Source organism: Cyrtonyx montezumae, unplaced genomic scaffold, assembly GCF_038088225.1.
Source record: "Cyrtonyx montezumae isolate F1298 unplaced genomic scaffold, pur_monq_1.0 scaffold_10, whole genome shotgun sequence".
In the NCBI taxonomy this organism is placed as follows: Eukaryota; Metazoa; Chordata; class Aves; order Galliformes; family Odontophoridae; genus Cyrtonyx; species Cyrtonyx montezumae.
In genome coordinates this window covers 30696191-30713844 of record NW_027071826.1, presented here as the reverse complement: position 1 = coordinate 30713844, position 17654 = coordinate 30696191, and the positions used below count along the sequence as shown (strand labels likewise).

Genomic DNA, 17654 nt, shown 5'->3' with positions numbered 1-17654 from the left:
GTCTGGAACGTCTCCAGAGAAGGAGACCCCACCACCTCTCTGTGCAGCTGTGCCACTGCTCCGTCCCTGCACTGGGAAGGAGTTCCCACACACATTTGTGCAGAACTTCCTATGCTTCAGTTTGTGGCCATTTCCCCTCGTCCTGTCACCACACAAGAAGAGTGAAAACAATGCATAATTCTTGTGACTAATTTTAGGCAAGCTGTGGCTTTTACAGTTCAGTGTTGCTATCCTTAGTGACTTCACAAAGTATCTGCACGTAGCAAAGGGTAGCATAGAACTTGGTATGGAATAGGTTTTAACTTGAGTAAATGAAACAGTGTTTCTTCAATAGAAAACACATTGCGAAACTTGAAACCAATTAGGAATGTGGGTTAGGCATTTGTTTTAGAACACTGTTTTTGTATATAGCCTGTGATAAAATTTTTGCAGGTTTAGAAAGCTATTATTTTGATTTGAAAAACTTTCCAAAGCTAATTGCACATTTCCCCATGACACTAGTAATTGTTTTTGTCTGTTTTCTGGCTCTCTTGTGATGTATAGGCAAAAGGTGACAGAGCAATATCAGTTTATCTGGAAAAAGGTGTTCTTGCATGTATGTGGAAACATAGAGCACTTATAACAACTAAGACACCAAATTTTTACTTCAACCGTAATTTCCTAAAACAAAACTGAATACTATTGATTTATATGACAAACCTGCAGCTTCTCAAAACATTTAATCTGGGTATTAGTGGTTTGCTGATTTTTTTGTTTGCTTTAGTTTTTCTCCTGAGAATCTCAATTTAGATCTGTATTTACATAATTTTGGAGTGGAATACTTAAGTAATTGAATACTTCAGTGTATGAATGTGCCAGTAATTTATGTATTCACCCCTTCCTAAAGAACACAGAGTTGATAATTTAAAACTGAGCAATCTGCAGGCATACAGAATCTGTTTCCTTTCCATCATAGCTAAAATCAAATTGCATTTCTTCTATAAGATGACTAAATACAGCTGCCTCGATTCGTAGGTTCTGTTGGTTTTGCAGGAAAGTTATTTGTGGCTCTTTGTATACATTACTTAATTGTTAAACTTGCTGTTCATCTGAACTAGTTTTGTTTTTTTTCTAGGGCTAGTGAGTTTGTTAACATATGGAGATTTTAGTTGTTCCCCTTTTTGCCTAGGAAGTGAAAGCTGAAACAATATGCTTTCTAGTCTCATATCAGTCTTCTAGCCCTTGTGACATGAGTAGCTCTTCAGTGGACAAGCACAAGCAGAACTAGGTCTTCCTTGATAAGCCTCATCAGAATACTCACAATAGATAGCTTGTTGATGCTCTCCCTGCGCTGGATATGTTACTATTGTACAAATAAAAAGTTAAATACAATAAAAGTATGTCTAATTTTCTGAGTCTTACTGTGAACTCTGATTCTGTTGTGCAGACCTTTTTGTCTCTATCCCATCTGATAGTTTTATTGATTCTTCCAAATAACAGCATACACACTCAGGTATAGGACATTTAATAACAATGTCCACAATGTTTCTTCTCTGGATCATTCTCTGAAGCTTATTAGTAGCTTTCCTCTTGCTCAGAAATCCCTTGCTATTGCAATGGAGTGTTGTTTATCCTTCAGCCATTGCTTACCCTCCATAGAACTCCTTTTGCCAGTCCCAACTGCCTGTAACTAAACTTATGTTATACCACATGTGAAATTTAGTTCTGATTAGAACTTCTTTATTTTCCCTAAGTAAGAGGTTACTTACTTTCTCAAAAAAGAGCTTAATTAGTCTGATGTGACTGTTCAAATTGATAAATCCAAGTCTTTCATTTCTTCTGTATTTTTCTATTTTAATAATATCCAAGTGATTAGACCTGGTGCTTAATGTGTCTTCCAAATTAAAAATGGCAAAATGTTACTTGTTAGTTTCTCCTGGGCTCTGCACCATAAAGATCTGTTAGGAGAGCTGCCTGTTGTCGACAGCTGGTGGAAGCGGACACTGCTCGAATTCATCTGCTTGAAACAGTTCAGTATTATAAGCTAACGTCTGATCTCATCTAAGGTTTTGAAATTGTATGAAACAATGTTAACCCTTCTTTGTTACAACTTTAAACCTTGCTACTATTTTACAGCTGCTGAGACTTTAAATGAAAATTCTGCCTCAGTAGAAAATGGAGTGAGATAAGTTTAGCTGTGGTATGTTTGGAGTTCTTTGAAGTAGTCTTAGGTTCTTTGAACCCCCCCTATTTTTCATTAATGAGGCACTAAGCCACTTCAGTTTGGCTGCTGTAATATCTCATTAATTTGTCAGGCTGAAAGGCATCTTTTGATATGTTAGACCACCTCTGTGGTTCCAGGCTATTTGAAATACAGATGTGAAGGTGTAACAGAGCATAAGAAAAGGATACGGATGGGGGCAGGACTGTCTCAGCTGTTTGCTATGCAGTAGTTTTAAGGTATTGGAGTATTTGGGAGGATTGTCCAAAATGTGTTTTAACTAGAGATCTGAGTAAAGAAAATGATATATATGCCGTTGGAGGTGCTTGTAGGGCTAAAAGTGCCTGCACACAGTGACCCAAATAAGGGTAATAACAGTCTCCTAAGCATGTGAGCCAGGCGGCGGTTGCATCAATCAGTGAAATGGCAAAGACTGGCATAATCTTGTTTCTGTGTTGAGTGAAAGAATGGCAGCATGCCACAGAGGATGTACGCAACAGAGACTTAAGCTATAACTAAAACTATAAAGCTAGCAGAAGAATACAGAGGAGGATGATGAAGTCAAGGCTCTTTCCCTGCCTGTGGAGGCAGCATTTTGGTGGAATGAATATGGTAGAGTAGCAAGCCAAGCACAGTCTTGTTACCCTAAACAAGCTGAGAGAAAGAGTCTGGATAAGCATGTTTTTAACTCTCTATATGAGCAGCAAACTCAACTATTAATACTTTTAATGTTAAAGGAGCTCCGTCTCTTCTTACATACTTGTACAATTGCTGAATAACATTTTAAAGAGGCCTCTCTTTCACCAGGGATGTCAATTTGCTTTTAGAGTGTAGTGCCATGTAACTTACCTCACTTTTTGTGGTACTATTCTCCTATGTAAGCAATTGCTACTATATTTACAGTTTTGGGTGATCATCGATGTCTGTGGAGGCTTCCAGACATAACGTGGTCTTTGCTAGGAAGCTTTCAGAAGTCCCCCGTGTGATCCTTCTTAGATGACCACATGGTCATGAACCTTAAAAAGGCTGTTTTTTATATGGCTGTTTTTTAGCTCTCATAAAATTTAATAAGCAAAATGATGCCTTGAAATCCAGTATGAAACTTTCTGTATTTGTACTAAGTTAATATACATGTAGGTGGAATTTATAACCTCAGTTCTTACATTGCTTTAGATTTGGATTTGTCAGCTTCAGAAATTGTTTGAACGTGTCTCTATATCTTCAGATCTTGCTACGCTGTTTCCATGTTGAGCTACCCAACTCACTGCATCCAACAGCTGTATGCTTTGTTTGTTCTTATGTCTGAAATTACAATTTTTTTCTACAGAGCCCTTCTGCTTGGCACACTACCCATCAGCCTTTCACAGTGTGATGTTTAATCCAGTAGAACCCAGATTACTGGCTACTGCCAACTCTAAGGAAGGTGTGGGACTCTGGGATATTCGTAGGCCTCAGAGGTAAGTTTTATCTGTCCTGCTTTTAGGCTGTGTAGTCTTTTTCTCTTAAGAAGTGATGCTACTATTTTTTATTTGGAGCGTATGATAATAAGAAAAAGATGCAGAATATAGTTAACAACAATGTTAGTAATGCTGAATTAAATTATTTTATGCATACTATCTAATATGATTCCAAGTGGGGCTAGATCTTCAGTGTTAAATTACCTGGCCTTATCACTGCAAGGTTAACTCAGGCTGTTGTCTCATTCTTGTCATTATGTATAGCACTGGTTTGCTAAGAATGATGGAGCACTACATAGCTTACAGTTGTTTTTTTTTTTTCTACACAGCTATATTTTCAGTGGCTAGAGACTATGGATAAGTCAGCTTTTTGCACAGCTTCTGAGAGTTTTATGTGACTTCCTAGATACCTGGGTAATCAGTTTGGCTGCATAGGACAAACAAATTTACATTTTAAAAGAATAAGTTTACAGTATGAAGTGTAGTTAGACTGGGTTCTAAAGTGGACTTTGCAATGGCTGATACCAGAGTTTGATATGTAAGCAAATAGTGCTTTTTTTCCTCCTTAAAATATATTTTTGCAACTTTTGCATTTGCAAATTCACTGTTATGAATGGAAACATAAAATAATTGCAAAGAAGTGAAAAGATAGGAAAACAGTAGGTTTTTTTTTTACAGTACAGTAGGTTCAACTGTTTAAAACTTTCTGTAGAATACACCTAGCTCTGTTTATCAGCAAATTTCTTGGAATATCTAGAAGATGTGTATCACTAAAAATAATGGTTGAGTTTGTACTGTACAGACAAAACAGAATCAGTATCATATGAAGTTATAATTGGCTTAAAAAAATTTCAGAATGTTTAGACATCCATTACAACAGTAACCAATTATAATGGTTTCAGGGGATTTTATTAATCCCAAATTGTAAACAATAATGATTTTAGTTGAGTTTTGTTTGTTAACCAGAATCAACACTTGCTTGCTGATGCTAGTGGCTCTAAAACTCTTATTTGTAAATTTTGCCAGCACTCCTGGTACCTGTTGTGCATTCTGCTATTGCATTTAAGTTTGATTAAATTAACTAGAAGGAAGGTGCTAGATCTAGCCAAATATAAAATAATTATAATGTAATTGAATTGGTAATACTTATTGGCAATTAGTTTGCATTTCTTCAGTTTTAGCACATGTACAAAAGACTTGCTAACCTCTGATAAATCTGAATTCTACTGTCTTTTCTTTGAATGATAAAGAAGGGGGTGAAAGTTTTCCTTAAGTTACAGCCTCACTTGAACACTTTGTATAAATTAAATGGATGGAAGTTTGTATACATATATTTGATAGACAAGAACTGCTTTCTTCTGGGTCTTAATCTGATCAAAGTAAATCTTTCTAATTAAAAATCTGTGTTGGTAGTGAAACATCATACCTTGTAACAACTGTGCTGAAGTTCCTGGGTGGGTAGATCGTGCTGCTTTTTCCATGTTCAGGGGAGTGTTTGCAACACCTCACTTTACAGATGGACATACGTGACATATAGCAAGGAGCTGATCCTTAAACACTGAATTGGCAGCATTTCTACCTGCTAAGTATGTGTAGTGCTTTGTGTCTAATAGGCACAGTGTCTGCAGCCTGCTCCCTTCAATAGGGCTGAGACACTGGAAGAAGAATAATAAGAGGCAAACTGTCCCTCTTACATTAAGTGATATTTAAAGTCTTGGACTTGGACTCAGCAAGCTGTAAATTAATGCAGGTGAAAACAATTTACTTTCAGCTGTCATCTTCTGGGATGGGAGTCAGCTTTCCTCCTTTACATGACCAGAACGTATGCTCAAAACATGTTGGAAAGGGGATCTTTGGTAGAAAAGAAAGTGGTCTATGGCACTCTGCTGTCACTATAATTTGATTCCAAGAAACTCTCAGGAAGGAGGAATCTTTGGAGTGGGCTGTCCATGTTGTGCTGGTTTGCTGCCAAAGCCAAGTCCTCAGATTTAACTGAATTAAACTATCTGCAGGTGTAGTTCACTAATTGTGGAACTTTGATATATAACATATTTGGGGCCAGTTCGCTTTGTCTTATAAGGAAGCAATTTCATAATGTGTAAATCAGTTAAGGAATAATCCTCATTTCAAACCTAATGACAAATGGAAGCCAAAATTCAGATTTTTGTCAGCAGCTCTTAATTTATTACCATCTCTTCTAGAGAAAATATACTGTGAACTTGATAGCATTTTATTTATTTGTAAATATAATTAAGAGTGAAATAGCACACATAGTGCTGTAAGTACTTGAAATAGACCTTGCATAGAACTCAAGTTGCTATGTTTGTCGATTTCTGTCTCTTTTCTTTGTATCTGGTAATACTAAAAGATACAAAGTGCAATTTCAGGTAAGATAAGTTCCAAAAACCTTCTGACAGATAAGAAGTTTAATAGGGATAAGGGGCTAAACAGCTGTGATGCTCTCCATAATCTCAGAAACAGGAAGCTGCTCGTGTACGTGCATGCTGGAACACTAGCATAGCAAGAAGGGTTCATCAACTGCTTTTCTTGTCGTCAAGAGAGTCTGCTGGAGGTAGAAATTCAACTTTTGTTGTTGTTTCATATAAGTATAAAAGAAAATGTAATGCTGAGTGAGGGAAGGAAGAGAGGAATACAGACTTTGTTGATGCATGATGTAGAAGTACTGACTGGCTGGGATTGTTGTAGTGTAGCATGTAATTATAGTTATAAAATTGCTAGATAGTCATGGGAAGGCATAGACCTATATTTTTTAATTTCCATTTCTGTGCATGAGGAGTATTTGTGAGGACTGTTGTATGCCCTGAGCTGTTAAGTGAACTTCCCTTGTTGTTGTTGAGATTGTAGGAATTATTCAGCCCTGTTGTTCCATGCATGGTTCTACAGATATGGCTAGGCCAGGTAAACTTAAGATGTTCTGTCATATTGCGTAGTAGTGGGGTTATAGTCTGAGGCTGAACAGATAGAAAGGTGCAGTAGTACATGTGCTTGTAGAGATTTGCTGTGTGTTACCAAAATAGTAACTTGTGGTGAGTTCTGAGTTTGTGCAGCATTCTGGTACAGGGAAAGCGAGACTACAATAAGTAGTTAGTAATTTTGTGCTGGTAAAGCAGTTTGTGTAAATGCATGATTCAGCTCTTGTTTCCCAAAACTATTGTTCCACTTTCTGTCAAATATTAGATAGAAGCAGAGTTAAATTGTTAGATGCACTACTTGATTTTCTTCCTAACTGGAGACTGTTCTGGGGAATCCTGCTTCTATCCTGTTTCTACCCTGCAAAATCCAGAAAGCAAATGATAAGCCTAGAGTTCTGAGTACCTTGCAGTAGTCTTCACCTAGTATGTACTACTAATACTCTTTGCAGATACAGGTGGTGTTTGATGATCCCACGAGATTCAGCTGGCCTTCACTCATTTGAATGGGGTCAGGCTTAATGTGAAACTTCAGTTTTTAATCAGCAGAAGCTTCTCAAGTGAGGTATAGTTTAACTTTGCTCAACTTGAAATGATGTGCTGTCAAAAAAATAAAAATAAAAAAAGATCATTTGTTATCTTTATAACATAATGTGGTTGTTGATAAAATGAGGCTACTTGACTGTACAGTTTTAAACTCGGAATAGCTCTGAATTTTCAGAGATACTGAATTTAATAGTTTCTAAAAGTCATCATTTCTGGAGGTTTAGTTTGGTCAAAATATTTCACCATCTCTTACTCCGATTAGTGTGTTAAGTAAGATTTAGAGTGTCTTAAAGCCAGACTTAGTTAACTTCTTTGGTCTTCAATTTAGAGAAGTAAAAATCCTCTTAAAGGACTTTTGAGCTCATGATTTCTCATAGTTTGTAGAACCAGGCATCCGTGCTGATTATATAGTCACTAGTCATATAAACTGAGTAATCACATTCTAATGACTTTCTGCAACTGCAGCGGTAGGATTATGCACCTGGAAGTGGTGAGTTCTCCACTTACTGTAACCAAAATTAGAATAACATCCACAGAGAACCCCTTGATACCACATGGATGGAATTGCAATATACGTAGGTCACTCTGAAAGTAATGCCTCCTATTTATTTCCACAGAAACTGTAGCAGCTACGAAGAGCACATGTACACTGTTCGATAGAGCAAATTCTTAACTACAAAATACTATTCGACATTGTCATCACCATTAGGTAGTAATGGAATATTGGTGGGAAGGTTCAATCTCTACTGCCATACCACCACCATCTGCCTCTGATCTCATGGGCTAATGTAATAAAATAGGAGGCGTTACCTTCAGAGCAGCCCTCAAAACTAATTAGCAGCATTCCTCTGAAGAATGTCACCTCAAAAATTGTGCTGATAAAATCCTTCTTCTCATTTGTATTCCTCTTTCTCCCTTCTGACTGAATATTAATTCAAGAGTAGTCACAACTCAGTGCTGAACACACCTCTATTATATACTATTTCCACAGATCTTCTTTTCATTTCTTATGTTTGTTTATTAGGAAAGTTGAAGGTATGTTAAAATTGGCAAGTTGATAGTGTTCCTGTGGTGACAGAAAATCTTGAAGGCAGCAGTGATTTCCAAGTAGTTTAGAGAATTCAAATACATATATCAAAGTTTGCTAGAAACCAATGAGCTACATCTACTTATTTATCCTCAAAATCAGAGACTGTTTTCTTCACAATAAATGTCTCTTCTCCATTGGAGTTACATTTGAGAATTGGTTGTCTTGCCTGCAGTTGCATGCCTTTATCCACTAAACAACTCTACAAATTACAGTCTTCTTAGGGTTAAGGAACAAAAAAAAATCTTGATTAAGAATGAAGTTAATTCAAATACTATGAAATGGGTTAACTTTCTGATGGGAAGCTGTGAGTGCTTTGTGTTCTGCTGTAGTGAAGAAGAGAATTGAAAACTCAGTTTTTCTTGGTACATATGGGGAAAAGTTCACTTCAAAAAGCAAAAAAATATATCCTGATTTGATAAGTCTTGCTGCCTGAGGCAGGTTAATTTTTCATTTTCCCAAAGCTCACTCACAGCTTGGCATCTCTTTTGTCCCAGGTAATCTTAGTGCAGCAGCTGAGAGTCTTGCTGTCCCTACACTGGCATTAATAGGGTCTGAATGTGGTGGGCTGGCTCACTGAAGACAGTGTGTGAAGCATTTTTTGAGTTGACTGATTCTCCAAATACTGTTTTTCCTTTTTTTTTTTTTTTTAAGTGTGCTGGTATTGCTGTTTATTCACATGCATGTTGAACTGCAAACAATTGTATTGTTTCATCTTTTAAGATCATGCTGAAGAGCTTAAAGATGTTCTTAATTAGTGAAGCTGCTGTAAGGCACTGGCACCACTAGATGGGGTCTAGAAGCTGTGCTTTTCTGAGATGGACAAGCCACTTCTGTGTATCATACAAAGTTCAATGTAGATATGTATTGTTACGTAGTTGCTGAGATCAACTCAGTAAATCAGTTTATATTTGTATTTCAAGCAGGAATTTTGCTCAAGATATTTTTTTGTTACTCTCATATCTTTTTTTTGTTGTTGTTGTTCCCCTTTTTCCTCCATTTCTCCAGAATTAAACTGTGTGGGGTTTTATTTTGTTGGTTTTTTTTTTTTTTGTTCCCTCTCCCTGGAAGGGCGATGATTAGCAGAGATGATGAAGGAGTATTCCTTTTTCTATGCTAAGAGCTTTATTAGATTAAAATACTATGTACTTCTATGTATGGAGGAATGCAGAGTCTCTCTGTACTCATATTAATCTGGGGAAGTAGAATTCTTGTAAGTGGTCGACACTGGATTGACATATTGACGTGTAACTGGAAAAGGCAGGTGATCTTTAGGGTTCACAAGTCCTTTGTTAGGTATTAAAAAGAAGTAGTAGCTCTTGGAACTACAGGCAATTATAGAATAGTTCTTCATAGTTTAGTTAGATGCACATCAAGCAGACCGTCTTTGCCAAAGAGGGCTGGGTAGTACCTACTAATAGAGGCTTCTGGTGGTGGTGGGTGGGAGTAAAAGAAGGAGGGAAGAAAGGGAAACAATGGGTATTTGCAGTTCTGCCTATGCCACAGGTGGTATATTTAGCCTGTGGAGCAGAAAAGAGTTTTGAGAATTTGTGTAGAGGCAGGGAAGACATTAAAGGTTGTAAAACCATCATCATAATTGAGTCCATAGATACAGATCTGTAACAGCTGTCAGTTTTAGTTTCCAGGCTCATACCTGGTCCTGGTATTATTTGACTTTTAAAGATGATGCCAGAAGAACAAAGATATCAATTTATTTTTTGAGGAACGTTCATGTACATTCTGAGTGTTGTTTGCCTTTCTGAGTTACCTTCTGGAGCTTGCAGTAACAAGTAGCTGTCACCTCCTTTTATCTGTATGCTGCCATAAAGTCTGGTATGTTGACTGAAATACACTGAGCTTCTGGAACTGTAGGTGTGGGATCCAGTTCAGTTGTTGGTGGTTGTGCTACAGGAGATGTTAGTCCAGGGGTAGCCATGAGCATTGCTTCTGACAATGAATTTAGTGAGATTTGGAGTTCTTGGGGGGCTAAAATTGATAGAGTGGGAATTTTCTATTAAACTGACATCTTTGGTTGTAATTGTTTTATCCTTACAGATTTTTATAAGAGAACACATGACCCTTGCAGGAGTGGGATGACAGGAGTTTGTGCAGTTTTAAGGGTTTTTTTAGACTGTTTTGCATTTTGACCCTGCAAATAAAGGAAGGAAGCCTGTGATGCTACTGATAGATTGTAATTCTAAGGCATGTGCATTACCAAAGCCCCTGTGGATGGAGAAGGAGGAGTCCTCTCTCTATCACTGAATCTTCAGCTACCTGTTTGAATTATTTCAGTGCAGTAATAACATACTGTGTGTTGCTGTTTTGAGACCTCTGCCAGTCCTGCTTTGAGCAGAGTGCTATATTAATGAGTGGAGGAAAAATGTGTGTTTCTTGGCAACCATTTTTCCTTGTCAAGCTTAACAGTTAATTTCTTTCTTTCCCTTCTCAGTTGAAACATTTTGTTACGAATTTTGATTAATTTTATACTGCCTAAAGAAACTAATATAGCTAGGTTACAAAATAAATTTTAAATTATCTTTAGACACTCACCAATATAGCTCAACATATGACCTCAGATAGTTAAAAAGTTATTTATCCTCTCTCATAATTCAGGAAATAGAACTCGCCTGTGTTTTTCAAATCCTAGTCTGATTTGCTTCTGTGTTCTTGAGGCAGCTCAATTAATTTTGTGTCTCAATCTGAAATTTGTAGCTCTCCTGTCCAGTTCCAGTTTAGCGTTCTTGCTCCAGGTGATATAAGAAAGTAAACTTAGATTTCCCCTGCCCCCCTCTCCGTTTGTTTTCTGTTATTTCTTTAACATTTTATTTTGTTTCAGAAAGTGAATTCACCATTGGTTACATTTGTGAAGAATTATTCTTTTAGGGAAGTCTTTGAAATTTGTTGAAGGAACTGTTGAATGGTAATGGTATGGGGGGTATTTTCGTGGGATGCTTTTTGGATTTGTTTTCCTCATTGCAATCATAAATAAAACTCTGAACAGTTTGCCACAGATTTTAGGCAAAATCAGATGATAGATTCCCCTTTCTAGTAGGGGACCAGTGAAGAAAAAAGGAGAACTTTCAAATAAACCTTTCTGAATTTGCTCAAAGATAAATGGTTGCAGTTATTAAAGCTTTATACAAGTGATATCTCTGCTGAACAGACCACATCCCTGCACTTGCCCTCTTTGTGGTTGCCACTTTGAGCCAGTAGAATTTTTGACAACCGTTTAATGTCTCCAGATTATCAACTTGAGTTTTGGTCTACTAATATTCAGTGTATTTACTTATTTTTATCAATTGCTGTTGTTCAGCTTTAAATTCTTTGATGTTGTTCTCAGACAGTTTCTCTCAGAATGTATACTCAGTTCTGCAAGGTGCTATTTCTGAACAGGGTGAGTAATAGTCTGTACAATTTAGAGATCAGAAAAAGAAGAATAATGAGATGACTTAGATGGTTTGCATGTGATACTGGACAGTTGCTCTTTACTTTGGGTTGTCTTCTTATTTATAATCTGGCTAAATGTTTTTCTTTTCTTGCAAAACTATTTTGCTACTAAATCTCATTTATTACTTAAATTATAGTAGCACCTAGATAATTCAAGTGGAATGAGAATAGGGCACATTTGTGCCTGCTGACTCAGATCTGCGGTGAGGACAGGGGTGGGCTGGTGAGAATGTTTGTGAACAGGTCTGCAGTAACACTAAAACACTAAGTAGAGCTGTAGGAGAATGGGAAATGCTCAAGCAAACAGGTTGTTGTTGTCATATCCTAATGAATGCTTAATTGCTATAATAGCCTTAAGCCCTAAAAGGATAAAAGCAGTAAAGGTGAGGGGGAGTATACTTCATGCCCGTGCACTGTCATCCTATTGAAGATAATGAAATTCTTCAGGCTGTGGGTTTTTGTTCATTTGTTTTTGTGATTGAAGGTAGAATAAAGGAAAACAATGCTTTCTGGAGAACTAAGAGCACTGGTGAAGGGGTGTTAGTGTTCAGCTTCTCCACTAAACCACACAACCATTTGCTGTTAGAAGGTCTGCCTGGTCTGGATACGTAAATGTGTTGATGTGTAATGTTCATAAGGTTCCAGATTCTGAAGCCAATTGTCAGATAAGAATCTCCCTTACTTAAATAATAATTTTTGCTCTCTTGGCTTGAAGAGAAACATCAAGTTCCTGTTCACTTTAGAGTTTGCCAATCTTTTTAGAGATTCCTTTTTTATATGAATTTACATGTTCCTGAGCCTAACAGTTAAGATTAGAAAGAATGACATGTTCTTGAACATACAGGATCTTCACCCTAAATTCCCTCCTTTTCTGATTGTGGTGGATGCAAGTGATTTTACTTGTGTGTACTCTGGGGATAAGCCTCTCCTTTGTCCACCTGTGTAGTGACTCCCTTATAGATGGCCACCAGACTGGTCAGGCATGATCTTCACCTCGTGAAGCCATGGTGGTTACCTTGGATTGGGTTCTTCCTAAGTGTTTCACCCAGATTAAGTAAGAACTGTGTGGGTTTCTATACACGCATGGATTTTCTTTCTTGGAATAAAAATCCAAACCTTTCTGTATTTTTCCAAGACTCAGTCTGCCAAGTTTTTTTTTTAAGTTGGAAGTTCCTGGATTTAGTGGTTGCAGAAATGCTGACAAACACAGTTGTATGCAATCATATGTATTAGTTACAAGCATTCAACACATTTTTTCCTTTTACGGTCATTCTTTCATTAAATTAGCTTCACACACTGCTGTTTGTGATATACCAACGCTTTCTCACTTCCTTCCTTCCCTCCTTCTCCCTCTTAAATGACTTTTATTTCCAAAGTACAGTGTCTGTACTGCAGTTCATTGTTGCATTTGTAGCCTATAAACTACGCAATGATTGTATTTAATGATTCTATTTAATTCTGTCACGCGTGCATCTTTTCTTTTAATTCTACCTGGACAGTGATCTTCTTTCAATTCTAATGGCCACTGTCTTTCAAATTAACTCTTGAATGTCCAGGTTAAGCTTATGTTACCAGTCAGACAACTTACCTTCCCAAAAAGGATTAAACAAGGAGGGAAGACGAGGAGAGAGGAACTCTTGTTTCAGGTATAGTCTTTTCCTGCAGAGGAAATGTTTAAGTGATGCAAATTCTGACTGCAGTAAGACTACTTCTTCCCTTGCCCCACAAGCTGCCAGTAGAAATGGATTTATTTACATTAGTAGTGCTGCTTTTGGATTGAAAGCCTTCCATTGTTTGGCTGAGCTGGTGTTTAGTTAACACTTGAGTGCTGCCTGTATGCAGCATATCCAACTGTGGAAATGTCCATATTGCATACAACTATCCATTCTCTCCCTCCTCAGCCTCCCTCCACCACCAACACGTGTTTGTACTGTAATGCCTCATCCGTGGACTAAATATTTCTCTTAATCACACAAGATGACCTTTTAAAAATTCGGAAGTGTACACATCACTTTCCTTGTTGCTTCCCAAGCTGGTAGGCAAACATTAACATTCCACAGCTACCTGGGCAAGCCATATTTGGAAGCAGTCTAATGACAGGAGAAGCCTGGGAGTGGTGTGTGAGGATGACGCCTGTGGCACAGAGTGGGTGCTGCCCATCTTGCTCAGACGTGCCCTTCTAGGATTGCCTTCAGACTTCTCAGCAGCTGTCCTGGTGCATCTTTAAGATGAGTGTATTGCTTTTAGTCTGACGTATCAGATAACGCTTTTTGTTACTGTAAGAAGGTGTTGATTTCTGACTTTTCTTTGTTGGAACATGAAATAAAGAGCAGGCAGAAGTGGCAGCTCTAACACAAGCAATGTATCCAAGCATGTCTGTAGGGCCCCACGTAGTCCTGACTGAAAACAATCCTGAAGTAGCACTGACTAAAGGTATGAGGCAGCATTGTGACACCATCTGAAAAATGCGGGTAGTCATTTTACCACTGAACATGTGAAGTGCAGCTTTCCTCCTCTCCCTGCTGCTCCCTCCTCAGAACTGCCTTGGTTCTGGTTTTGATTTGTTGCAGATTGTGGAGAACCTTGACTGAGGCATCCTCTTGGGTATTAAGAAGTATTATTAACAGTTTTAATACTGTAAAAATAACTTCCCCAGCTTTTTTCTTGGAGGTGATGGCTTTTTCCTGCAGTTTTGACAGAGTCAAAATATACTAGGAGATGTCTTTAGAAAAAAAACCTCCTAAGACAAAATGATTGTTCTGTAATCAACTGAACGTATAATGGAAGATCATTAGGACCTCTATTCTAGATACTTATCATGTGTGCTGCCTACAGTAAAATACAAGGTAAAGAGATTTCACGTGTCTTATGACCTCAGTTTGTGAGCTGGGCTTCTAGCTTTTCCACCAGTGTGGACCCATGAGTTATTTTCTCCATCATACTTCTAACTGCATCTCTTAGTTATTCTCTTCTAAGATCAGAGATTGAACAAATGCTTCTGCTATGTTTTGGTCAGGAAATGGGTGTTTGAGGGGGGAGGTTGTTGTCACTTTTTTCTCTTCATCCTCACCTAACTACCCACTGCCTCATTTTCATAGCTTGTTAAAAGTAAATGCTTTCTTTCATGAGCTCTGATTGGAAAAGTTAAGTACAGAGAGGCAGACAGGAGCAAGCAGAACACAGCAGGTTGGGAAAAACAGAAATCTCTTGTTTGTGCTTAGTTCAGGAAAAAAAGAAAGTCTGATTCTGGGGGCATAATTGAGACAAGTGCAGAAAGTCATCAGCATGTGTCACTCTTGTGTGTGAATGGTAAGTGCCAACTTTAGCATTCCTTTCTCTACCAGACAAACTTAGCCTGCAGTCTTTTATTTTTATCTATTTTTTCCTTCGAGACAATTGTTGTGGTCAAGGACAGCGCAAATGATTTCCATTACAAGTGTGGCTGAACTGTATAAAGTAGGCCAAACTATCAGGCTTTTCAGGGGTCTTAACTGTGCAGCTTCTTAATACTAGACTTCTCATATTTGTAAATGATCATAACTTCTGAAGTTCTGTTCTTTCTTACTTCAGTTAATTTCAGAAGTATAATGCTCTGTTAGAGCTTTATTTCATGGAAGATACTGAAACAGGATACAAAATTCTACTTCAAGAAGCATTTTATTTCATAGCTTTGGCTGCTGTAGGAGCCTAATAAAAACATCTAGGTGCAGAATGGAAGCTAGTTTAATATTACACTACTATTACCATAAAATGTAATCTCAAAATATTTCAGACCAGAAATAATAATAGTAACCATGGCAACTTTGCTTAGAGGTTTGGAAGGATATCTGGGTATCTGGTAGTCTTGCTCGCTTGCCTGAGCTGCAGTTAGGGCTGAAAAATGGTGATCCTCATCACTGGTGATGAGGAAAAGGGCCTGGGTTTGGTTTTAAGAAGCAGTTCAGTGCAGCACCACCTCTGGCTGGTGCATGGTCATTATGGTGTTCTCCTGTAATGGAGAACTCACTTTTTTTTTTTTAATAGAAAAACATCTTTGGTTAAGAAACGTCAGTATGGGCTTATTTCTTCTGCTGTATTTTTGTTTTTATTTCTGTGATGCTTTTGAAAGTCTAGTTAAGAAGCTAGAAATTACTTGACAGAAAACCTCTCTGGGTTTAAAAAAAGAAAAAGCTAAAAACAGGCCAACCATATTTTTTATTTTTGGTTGAAGTATTTTGAGTTACTGTTTCTTTTTTTATTTTTTTTATCTTGATGGATGTAAACTAGAGCTGATTGAGGTAGAAATCTTAAATCCTTGTCTCTAAGATTACAATTCGTAGCATTTTCCATTATTTTCTATTACTATTCTGGTGTTTTCTATTACTTTCTCATGTTTTCGTAAAAATCCATAAATGCTATTAAGAGAAGCTCAGCAACTTCCCCTAGGAGAAGGGGAATGCACAAGTGAAGAGGGCAGGACTCTTCCTGATGATACAGACATTTACAATAGATCCTCTTGAAATATATTAATTCCACATCTTATACCTAAATGGCAAAGTTAATTGCTGTTGAGAATTGATTTTGTACCTACTAACTAAAACATAACAGGTTAGTGGCACCTGAAGCAGTTAGCTTGTGAATTTTCACTGTTTTCTGCCCCAATGGTCACATGTGTGCTTAGCTTGAGTGTGGGTGAGCACACTTACCCTGCTGTGACTGCCATGTGTTACAGGCCTGCTTGCTTTCGTCTCAGGTTGTTCAGCTTTTGTATGACTTCTCCCCTGTAGCAATATGAGCTTTTGAGTGCTCAGCAGGAAAGGGGAAATGAGTGGGATCAAAACTTAAGTCCGTTTCTTTGTACAGTTGCTGTCTACTTAAATCAGTTTCTTGTTGTGGTTTGTTCCGCACCAAGGAGGTGAAGGTGTCACCTTCTCTATCAACAGTGGGCTGGTTTATGCTGATGTGAAATGAAAGTGACCAAGTGAGAGCTGTCTTTCCCTGCTAATGGGCAACTGGCTCTGTCCCTTCTCTTTCCCACCTACTCAGGCTCTTTGATGGGCTGGCACAAACCAGCAGTCCAACAGGAAAGCTGTGTGCCCTATTTTCCTGTGTTGCTGAGCTGACTTGGTTCATAGAACTGTCCAGTGGCACAAATAAGTCCTACAAGCACGTGACTGTGGTTAAGGCCCAAGAGGAAGGGAGTGAAATGAGCAGGCAAACCAGTACAGCTGTCCTATGTTTTGTTTTACATTTTATTTGAACCAGGTTTCCATGTAGCCCAAATCTGTATTCATCAGAAGTTAAACCTAGATATTTCACTGCTCGTTACAAGACAGTAAAATATGTTAAGAATTTTTGTTGTCCTGCTTTTGAAACTATTTTAGTTGGCTTTGAAAAGGTGATTTCTAGTTCTTTGGTAGCACCCTGGCTTTGACTGTTGAGTTCACAAAGCGTGTGTGTGCAGGAGTGGTGTGTTTCTAGTGCATTTGTTAGGTGGAGTCTAGCCTCCTGTTTTGTTTAACTCTAGCTTATTATGAACAATAGTTTTTCTTAACTTTACGGTATCTCATGTAATGATGCATGCTTCAACCTGTGTGGAATGTGCCTTCTCATACAAGTGGAGTGACTCATTTTTCACAGATTTTGAGGCAGAGGGCTACATCAGAAAACATTATGTATTAACACCAATGAATGACCTTCCTTCTAGAATCTTCAGCCAATGTTCTGGTATGCCTTGTCTGGTCCAGAAGGTGTGTAAAAGTCACAGCTCCTAATATGCAAGATTTGATAGAGATCGCTCAGAACCTGGTAACAAAAAATACAGATTCAGTACTTCGCAAGGAATTTTCAGTGATCTACGAAGGAAAAGAACAAACAAACCACAAACTGACAAGGAAAATACCTTCATTCTTACACTCCCTCTCCATGCACATAATGATTTCAAATACAAGGATTAAATGCCTTTGAGAAGGGAGTTATACAATGCAAGTTGAATTCCAGACATGTTT

At 37.8% G+C, this 17654-nt stretch overlaps 1 protein-coding gene across 1 annotated transcript in view; it reads left to right on the top strand.

The window, feature by feature from the left end:
* The window catches only part of DCAF5 (DDB1 and CUL4 associated factor 5), a 66578-nt gene that overhangs the window by 17186 nt on the left and 31738 nt on the right, over positions 1-17654 (top strand). The window contains exon 5 of the mRNA XM_065754517.1: positions 3528-3657. Within this exon, the coding sequence (XP_065610589.1) occupies positions 3528-3657 (130 nt within the window). The remainder of the gene's footprint in view (positions 1-3527; positions 3658-17654) is intronic.